Source organism: Cibotium barometz, chromosome 18 (genome assembly GCF_041138505.1).
Source record: "Cibotium barometz isolate CiBa-2024 chromosome 18, ASM4113850v1, whole genome shotgun sequence".
Lineage (NCBI taxonomy): Eukaryota > Viridiplantae > Streptophyta > Polypodiopsida > Cyatheales > Cibotiaceae > Cibotium > Cibotium barometz.
In genome coordinates, this window is record NC_141063.1 from 41237946 (window position 1) to 41247465 (window position 9520).

The 9520-nt window shown below is 40.6% G+C and overlaps 1 protein-coding gene across 1 annotated transcript; it reads left to right on the forward strand.

The window, feature by feature from the left end:
* The first annotated feature begins 2021 nt into the window (after positions 1 to 2021).
* On the forward strand, positions 2022 to 4937 carry LOC147629352 (protein NBR1 homolog). The gene is made up of 8 exons (XM_086812588.1): positions 2022 to 2176; positions 2334 to 2848; positions 2948 to 3074; positions 3162 to 3392; positions 3575 to 3842; positions 4021 to 4208; positions 4360 to 4497; positions 4604 to 4937. The coding sequence occupies exons 1-8, from the start codon at positions 2150 to 2152 to the stop codon at positions 4742 to 4744; spliced, it is 1635 nt and encodes a 544-aa protein (XP_086668714.1). The 5' UTR covers positions 2022 to 2149; the 3' UTR covers positions 4745 to 4937.
* The last annotated feature ends 4583 nt before the right edge of the window (positions 4938 to 9520 follow it).

Genomic DNA, 9520 nt, shown 5'->3' on the forward strand with positions numbered 1-9520 from the left:
GGTATACCATTTGGTGTTGGGGTCACTACTAATAAACAACTGGTAGTGTGGGCTATAAATAGGTTTTTGGAGAAATTTAAAAAGTGGGAGGGCATCAGAGTCCCCTTTCATAGTAGCAAGGTTGATATTTGCAATATAATACTGAATGCCTATGTTATGTTTTTGTGCCCTGTGTTGGATATTGGGAAGTGTCATTGGAAGAAAATCATAGGTCCTATTAGAGATTTTCTTTGGAGAGATGGTAATGGTTTAAAAAAAAGTCTTTGCTTGGCTTGCATGGGACAAACTATTAGCTCCTAAAAGAGATGGGGGCATTGGTATTATTCATATGCCTACTCACTGCATTGCAAGAAATTCTATGATGCTCCCTAGCTGTTTATCTCAGAACATTACTTGGGCAATAATGATGAGGGAATTGGTTGAGCTCTCTGATGTCATGGCTAAAGGTAGATGGGGGAATCTAAATTGGAAGGATAAACTATTTTCATCTGCTCATCTTAAGATCACCAGCTCAGCACTTTCAAAATGCTATGCAAATGTTGGAAGGACAGTTTGGGTATCATGGTCTGGGATGGAGGTGGCAGAGTAATAGGCAACTCTATGCTCAGTTTGGGTATTTGGTGGACTCATAAATTTAATCCCCCTTTGGTCCTAATTGATATCTTTGCTGCAACAAAGAGTCTCAACAATAAAGGCATTAGGCATTTAGTTGACTGTTGGGATAGGGTTATGGTAGGGTGGAAAGATGTGGATAAGTTATCTTTGGAATATTAACTAACTAGGAAGGAAAGAGATCTGATGGTTCAGGTACTGGAGCTACTTCAAAGGGACCTATGTTCTACTGCTACTACTGATACCTCATTTGGATTAAAGATTGGGCCTAGCTGAATGGTCGTAAATTAAAGGAGGGCAAAACTAGATATATATATTCATTAATAAGAAATGGGGATGTCAATGTGCAATATTGCAATAAAATGTGGAATGTAAATTGGAGCTCTTCCAGTTGGAAAAAGAGATGGAACCTGCTCTGGGATTGCTAGATCCCTAAGAAATATCAAGTCTTTTTATGGAAGGTATGCATGTGGGCACTACCTATTGGCTCCAAACTCCAAAGGAGAAATATATCTAGTGGCATTTGTGGTGTAGGTCTTCACTTGAAGATGGTAAACATGTGTTTTGGGAATGCCTAGCAATCAGGAGTACTTGGTCCAAAATGTCTAAATGGATAGAGAAGAGCTTGGGTATGCAAACATGTTGGGGGGACTAGACGTTGGGTTAATGGTCAGTTAGTAATGGGTCTGGTTTTAATATCATTAGAGCTTTCATCTTGATGGAAAATTGGTGTAGCAGGAATGCAATTATATTTATGAAGGCAATATGTACAGGCTTGCAAGAGTCGGACTTGATCCATAAGTCTGTGTAATGTGAATAAAATAAGATGTTTTGAGTTGGATATTCTGATTCAGAACCTGCAAAGGAGTATGATCTGAATTCTGCCTCAGAGTTTGGTGAGCTTCAAGCATACCAGGAATAAACCCATAACTTTGGTCTATATGGTGCAGGTGAGATGTTGGGAAGGGAAGAAAAGGCCTCCCAAATTTGGACCAAAAACTCTAAGGTGGTACCGTATAGAAAAACAAGTTGATCATACATTTGTTACCTTTATAGAAAATTCGGTGGGAACCAGACCCACTGTTAAAGTTAGGTCCAAGAAAGGGGGAATGTTGGAGAAACAGTTCCCTCCGGGATGCACTACAGAAACTATGATGGAGGCTAGAAGACTTTTGGGGTATCAGATATCTTGGGAACAATCCTACTTTTTGATGGAAGAAGAGAGATGAGAATTTTTGTGTGAAATTCTGAATGAAGTTGAGGAGGAGTAGTAAATATGGACACTAGCCTTGATTTGGTTGTATGGCAGTTTTTGAACAGTTTAAGTTAATATATATAATTATTATATTGATAAAAAAAGAATGCTTTTATGAATATATTTCAAAAAAAAAAAAGACGCATGCAGAAGCCCGGCTTTTCTTTTCCAGGTTACAACAAGAAGCAGGATCGATCGGAGTGCTCGTCGAAAGCTGCGAGAGATTGCTATCAGCATATCTATGAGCGCAATGCATTTTATAGATGGTCGTAGGCGAACAGCATGTTAAGTTCTACAGTTGTGGAAGAGGTACTCTCTCTCTCTCTCTCTCTCTCTCTCACTCACACACACACACACACACACACACACACACACACAAACCCACAAAAACCCACGCTCTTTCCTGATGCTTTTCTGATTTCTCCCCACCTCTTTTCTGATGCTTCTCTGATTTCTCTTGAAACAGATCAGATTCCAGGGCACCCTTCGGAAGTGGAGTGTGCCTGTATATCATAATGAGCCTGATGCTGGATTGGCCTTTTCTGATTTAGATGACACAGTCAGGACACTCTTCAACATTCCATCCACAGCTCAGCTTCAAATCACCTACACTGATGCAGACAATGATGTTGTGACCATGGCAAATGATGAAGACTATAGAGACGCTTGCGTCATGCAACGATTGAATCCTCTTAGACTGGAGGTTCATGTTGTGGGCAGTGCAGAGCTAGTAGAGTCATCACTCCCTATGTTGGAAATCCCTATGGAGGGCCTTTTCAAAAGGGTATCTTCAAGAATAGCTGCAAATTTCAAACCTTGTGACATGTCATCTGCTTACAAGCATGGCTCACCTCAGCCTGCTCCTAAGAGATGGTTCTTTTTTGGGAAGTCAGAAACGGCAGCCCCTATTTTACACCACGGCGTGCGGTGCGACAGTTGCGGGATGACTCCTATAGAGGGTCCTCGGTATAAATCATTGGAGTAAGTGCTGTCATTACATAAAATTGCATCTTCTTTCATATTATACATAGTTGTGGTTTCAATAAGAAATTTGCACTACTAAAGTTTCAAGCTTTCCAGGAAGCATGACTACGACTTGTGTTCAAGCTGCTTTATAAAAAATAGAGATGAAACCGTTTACCATAGAATGGACATGCCTATGATGATGAATGAAGACCGGCACGATTTCTATTTGGAATCAAGAATGGTACTTTTACTTGCTGGGACATCAAATGCATAGTTCCATGTACTTTGTAAGCACAGATGATTAACAACACAATCTGCTTCTTTGCAGGCAGCTTGTGATTGTACAAGTTGTAAAATTGCTGAGAAGACTAGTAGCAATCTAGACTCTGAGTTTGTACAGGATTTAAGCATCATTCATGGCTCGGTAGTACCACCGGGCACTAATTTCTCACAGGTTTGGCGAATAAGGAATGTGGGCACCCTTCCTTGGCCTCAGCAAACAAAGCTTGTGCCCTTTGGAGATGGTATACTTAGCTTTGACAAGCATGTGAATCTAGAGGTACTGAAACTGATGCAATAAACATTAGTTTACCCAAATGACTATGGCAAAATCTAGAGATTTTAATGTATGATGTTAGGGAGCAACTGGCTAGTCAATTGGAGCAGTGTTATCTACAATCTTGATGCCAAAAAGTAATTTCATGGTGGGTCATTTATGCTTTTACTTGTTGCAATATATAGCTCCCAGAAACAGGGCTCCCATGTGGGACAGAGATAGATATTTCTGTGGACCTGACAGCACCCGAGAAAGTTGGCTGTTACTTGGGGCAGTGGTGTTTGATGGCACCAACAGGGAAAATATTTGGAGACAGAGCCTGGGTGGTGATCCATGTTGCAGATCAAGGGGAACAATCATGTGATCAAAAGTATGGCTTTTCGACTAAAGAGGCAGATTCTAAAGGAAAGCATATGCCGACGAACCCTGAGGGTATGAAAGTTGGATCTACAGGTGAACCTTCAGTCAAGTGACTAAACATGATGAATCTCAAGGTTCTTGATTTGAAAACCGAAATGCCTCAAGTCAGGAAAGTTAAATGAATGTTTAATGTGCATTCTGTATTCTGATTGCTCTTAATATTCTTAATTGTTGCAATTGAGCTGCTGAATCGGTAAGGTTTCTCATGCAGTTGCGCGAGTTGTGAACCTAGATGAACAGAAAGTTGCTGAAGACCGAGATAAAATAAACGACTTTTCGGTTATGGAGCAGAATTCTATTGAGAATGCAACAGGCAGCAATAATGTGGAGGGTTGCAATGCAGTCGAGCTGCCGCGTTCAGAGCCTGCATTTCAAAGGGCACCCGATGAGGTTAATCAGGTACATTTCAATTCTAAGTGAGCTTGGCACGTTGAAGAAACAATCCTTGTGAATGTTTAGATGAAAGGTATGTTCTATGTGAGCTTGCTCTGTTGATGAAACAAGCCTTGTGAATGTCTAGATGAAGGGAAATCTGCATTAAATTTTACAGGAAATCGAACTCAAGATGCGTAACTCTAACTACAAGACTCAAATACTGCAACATATTGATAGCAATTTGCAAAAAACTATAGATGATCTTGTCACTTCAGCTGGATGGGATCCAATGTTGAAAGTTCTACAAAAAATGGTGACTTAATGATCTCTCCTCTTTCAACGTAGAACTGACTAGAATGAATCATATATATGGAATTATGGTGGAATTTGAAATGGTTTTACTTGGTTGGTTATGTCAGGGATTTCATGACATGCAATTGAATCGGCACATGCTGTTCAAAAACAATGGCAGCATCAAGCATGCTGTCAGAGACTTAGTAGGCATGGAAAAGAAACTTCCTGATTCTGGAAAGGGAGCAAGCAGAAGGCAGCTTGAATAGTTATGCAATACTGAAGCCAATTGGTTAATAAACCACATGATAGAGAGTTTCATGGCATGAAGATCAAACATTTTTACTTGTATCCATTATTAAGAAATGGATACCTTTTGTTCTTCAACTCTGTTTATTGCCATGGAAACCAATGTGGTACCTTGGCACTTGTGGGAATTTGTTGTTGCAAGCATTTAAGTTCAGTGTGGGAGTGCTTGATCTTTCCCTCCATCCAACTAAAGAGTACCTCCACTGAATCTTCTTAATTCGGTTCTGTCTCTTTTACATGTGGTTGCACGTTTTCTCTTCTTTTCTCCTTAACTTTGTCTAGCTCTTTTATCTTGGTGGGTGCAGTTGGCGGAAGTGCTATCTTCAGTTCTTTGTGTTGAATGGGCTTCTTTCTTTTGTACCTTCTTAGCATTTGCTTTAGTTGGAAATTGGTCTTGTTTTCTTTTATTGTCTTTCCTTGTTTTTTTGAAAGTATTTGCAATACTAAATCTTGGGTAGGACTTTGGCACCCATATTGTCGTATTGCCTTGGTAATAGGCTTGTGTAGCAAGTAAATCCTTTTGAACCCATTGCTTTTAAGTGCTTTGCGGATGGTGGCTTCGTTTGGAATACTGCTGGCTAATACTGGATGGCCATCTCTGTTCCTGTGCAACCCTCTTTTCTCACTGGATATTACAATTACTAGTGCAAATCCAGAATCGTCCAAGGATCATTTCTTCTTCCATAGATCTTGCAAACATAAACAAACACCTTTCCAACTAAGGGATTATTTCTGATGGAAATTTTAACACTTAAGAATCCCATGGCTTTAGTATTTGATGGTGTCACACTTCGTACTTCTGCATTGGTGGTCTTAAGGTGAGGTTTGTCTAGAGCTTCCCATGTTTCATAAGAGATCAAGTTATGACTTGATCCCGTATCGATTAATGCAATGCTCGTTGCATGACTTTTAGTCGTAGAGACTTTCACACTGAGACGTGGCGGCTCAATGTCTAGGTCATCCTCCTCAAAGAGGGTTATTGAAGTGACGTTCACATGCAATATTCTTTCATGGAGTCTTTGTTTGGCCTTGGCTTTCCTTGCCTTGGCTTCTTCTTGAGCTTGCTTGATTTTTTCCTTGGATAGCTCTTTCTTTTGTTCTAATAGGTGCTCTTGCATGAGCATCTCTTGGGTCAGTGGTCCATAATGCTTTTTAAGCTTGCTTTCATTCATGTAACTCTCCATTTGCACACCCTCGTAGTTTCAATTCAGACCAACCCTTGAGGTGTGATTTTGGACACTCGAAATGGTCATAATTCTCTGTACTTGAGTTTTTTTTTTTTTTTGGGTGGGTGCTTCCGACACCATACATGAGGACAATGCGTTTGTAGTTCTTTTTGTTTCAAGTTATGGGCAAACCAACGCTTTCTACGCAATTTCTCGACGTCCATGTGATGTCATTAGTCGAGTTTCATCAAGTTTCTCTAAATCAATCAACCTTTCAGCTAATGCATTTTCAGTTAATCTCTCTTGCATCGCAATTTGCAAGCTTGGAACTAAATACTTCATAGGCATTACCGCCTCAATGCCATAAGCTAGACGGAAGGAAGTATATCCCATCTCGCTATCTTATACGATGTTTAATATGCCCATAAAGCTGTAGTCAGCTTAAGTTCGTAATCCGTGCAACTTGTTTCCAATGTTTTTGTCAAGATAGTATACAAAATCTTATTTGTACTCTCCGCTTGACCATTTGCTTGTGGATAATAAGGTGATGACTTTCAGTGGACTACAAGGAATCCAGCAACAAGTGAGTGTTCAATCACCCCATTAATGAAATGTGAACCCCGATCACTGACTGATTCCAATGGGCAGTCGAATCTCGAAATGATTTGTTCATATAAGAACTTAGATGTGTTCGTGCATCAGCTCGCTTAGAGGCTCTTACCTCTACCCATTTCGTAAAATAGTTTGTGGCCACGATCACATATCGGGCTTGTGATGGAATCACAGCTCGATTAATGAGTCTAACAAAATCAATATTCCACTTCTCAAAAGGTTGTCTTACAATCACAGGGGTAAGCGACATCCTGCCTCTTTGTTGTGGAATAGCGAATCTTTGATACTCTTCGCTTCTTTTTACAAGCTCCATGGCATCCCCAAATAACATAGGACAACATAGTCTGTTTGAAGCACCTTGCGTGTTGTGATCTTCCCAGCAAAGTGTCCTTCGGCTATTCTTGAGTGTGCTTTATCTAATACAGTGACAAATTCGTCTTCCCACACACACTTCTTAAGACATTGTCCTTACTTAGCTTGTATAATTCTCCAACAATTAATTGATAAGGTGCAACCAACTTAATAAGTCGATGCATTTTATCTTTATTCAAAGGTCATTCTTGCGGAAAACCATAAGCTAGAAAGTCTGATATTTCCATTCAAAATTCTCGGCATATGATCGGCCAACACATGCTGTGTTCCCTTTCTTACTGTGAGCGTGAAGTCGAATTCCAATAGTAATAACAACCAGCGTGTGATTCTTCCCGTGGTGCAATGCTTATTCACCAAGTATAATAAAGCTTGATGGTCCACAAAGAATACAAATTTGTTGGCCAATAGGTAATGATACTTTTTGCTAGCATAAACCATGGCCAAACCCTCCCGTTATGTGGTGGTGTATTTTACCTCTGCATCATTCAATTGTGGCGACTACCAAAGTATACTAGGTAGTCCAATTTGAACTCACCAGACTATGCCAGTACACATCCTATTACGAAGTTTGATGCATCAATGTGCACATGGAATATAAGACCTAAGTTGGGTGGTCTCATAATTGGTGCACTGGCCAGTGCTTGCTTCAATTTATCATATGCTTCTTAGCATTCTTTAGTCCATTCAAAGATAATAAGTAGTCTATATAATGGTCTGGCAAATTTAGCATAAAATATTGTGAAGCGACGATAATCCCCAACGTGGCCCATAAACCTCTATACACCTTTGTAATTAGTGGATGGGAAAAATTCCAAGACTAGTTTGACCTTACTTTTGTCCATGGAAATGCCGTTTTTAGAGACAATGTGTTCCAAGATCACACCATGTTTGATCCAAAATTGGCATTTCAAAGGGTTTAAGGATATTCGATACAATTGACATCGCTCAAACACCTTTCAAAGGGTTTAAGGATATTCGATACAATTGACATCGCTCAAACACCTTTCTCAAACAAATCAAATGTTTCGACCATCGTGAGTGCACACAGGTCATCAATGAATACCTCAAACCGCTTTTGCAAGAAGGCTGTGCACATCAACCGTTGAAAAGTTGCAGGGGCATTAGTGAGGCCAAAAAGTGTAACCTTGTAAGCGTATGTTCCCCACATTGTATTGAAGGCCATTTTATGCTGGTCTTCAGGTGCTATAGACACCTGATTGTAACTTGAAAATCCGTCTAAGAAGTTGTAAGCTTCTTCACCAGCTACCCGTTCCGATATGTGTTTAGTATAAGGTAGTGGATAATGGTCCTTCCTCGTAGCTACATTGACCTTTTTGAGATCGACACAGACCCTAAGTTTCCCATTCTTCTTTGGCACTATCATGATTAGTGATAGCCAATCGGTGTGCTCAATTTCGTAGATGAAATCTGCAGCAATGAGTTTGTCAATTTTCTCCTTTATAATTATTACATATTTTGGATTCATTTAGTAAGGTTTCTTCCCTGTAGGTCTTGACCCTTCCATGATTGGGATTGTGTGTTGTACCACTTCAGGTGGTACACCCTTCATCTCTTTGTAGTTCCAGGCAAAACAATCCTTAAATTCCTTGAGGAGAGTAATAAGTTCTCTTTCCCCTCACTTGGAGTCAAGTCCTTAGCGATAAAAACAGGTTTGGTTTCCTCCCCTGGCTTTGCAATAAATTTCCTTGACCTCTGCTGGACCATCATATAACGCGGACAAACCATCTTCCTTAACTCTTTTGGCCATCAACTGGACCACTTTTCATTCTTCAATCGTGTATGTCTTAAAATGGTCCGGCAGCACTGAGAGTGGGTCTGGTTTATCTTCATCCTTTCTTTTTGTTCGAGTCTGAGCCATCACCTTCTTGGCCTCATGCTCGGCTTCTGCCAGAGCCTTGTTTCGTTTTCGGCATCCTGTCTTTGTGAGCTTAGGTGTTCTGGCTCTTGAGGGGTGACCTCCTCCTTATGTTTTCCTTCTAAGGATATCTTGCTCAACTCCTCACCCCAATTCTTAGAAAACTCATTGCGCACCTTAGGAGCTTCGAGATATCTCAGCCACACTAGGCGTCCGTAAGTTTACTTCGTAGCAGGACGTTTCATTGAGTGATATACATTTTCTGCTTCGGCCAGCTTCTAAGGCGTTGGTGGGCACTGGTGCAGCCTTGTGACCCAGTCCCTTCTATGCTGGAGGCTTCTTCCTCCGATTCCTCTTCACTTGGTTGTACATTGACCATACAGACAGAGGTGGTAGGAACATTCCCAGATTAAACATATTGGGTCCCTTCGAGCCTAGAGACACAAGAAACATCAGAGTTACAGGATCCTTTTGCCTTAATTTTTTTATGCACATGACAATTTTTACACACAATGGCGACCTTCCTAAGGCAAAACTAACATCGATCCTGGTACCATGTTTAACACAAGGCATTATCCAAGAATCTATTAGTTCACCTTAGGCAAGGCTACCCCCTACCAACCAAGGCATCGGTCTGGAGTAGAATACTCCTCGCCTACCAAGTATCAATAAGGCGGTAGGCCAACATTAAAGCACATCATAGACTTGTA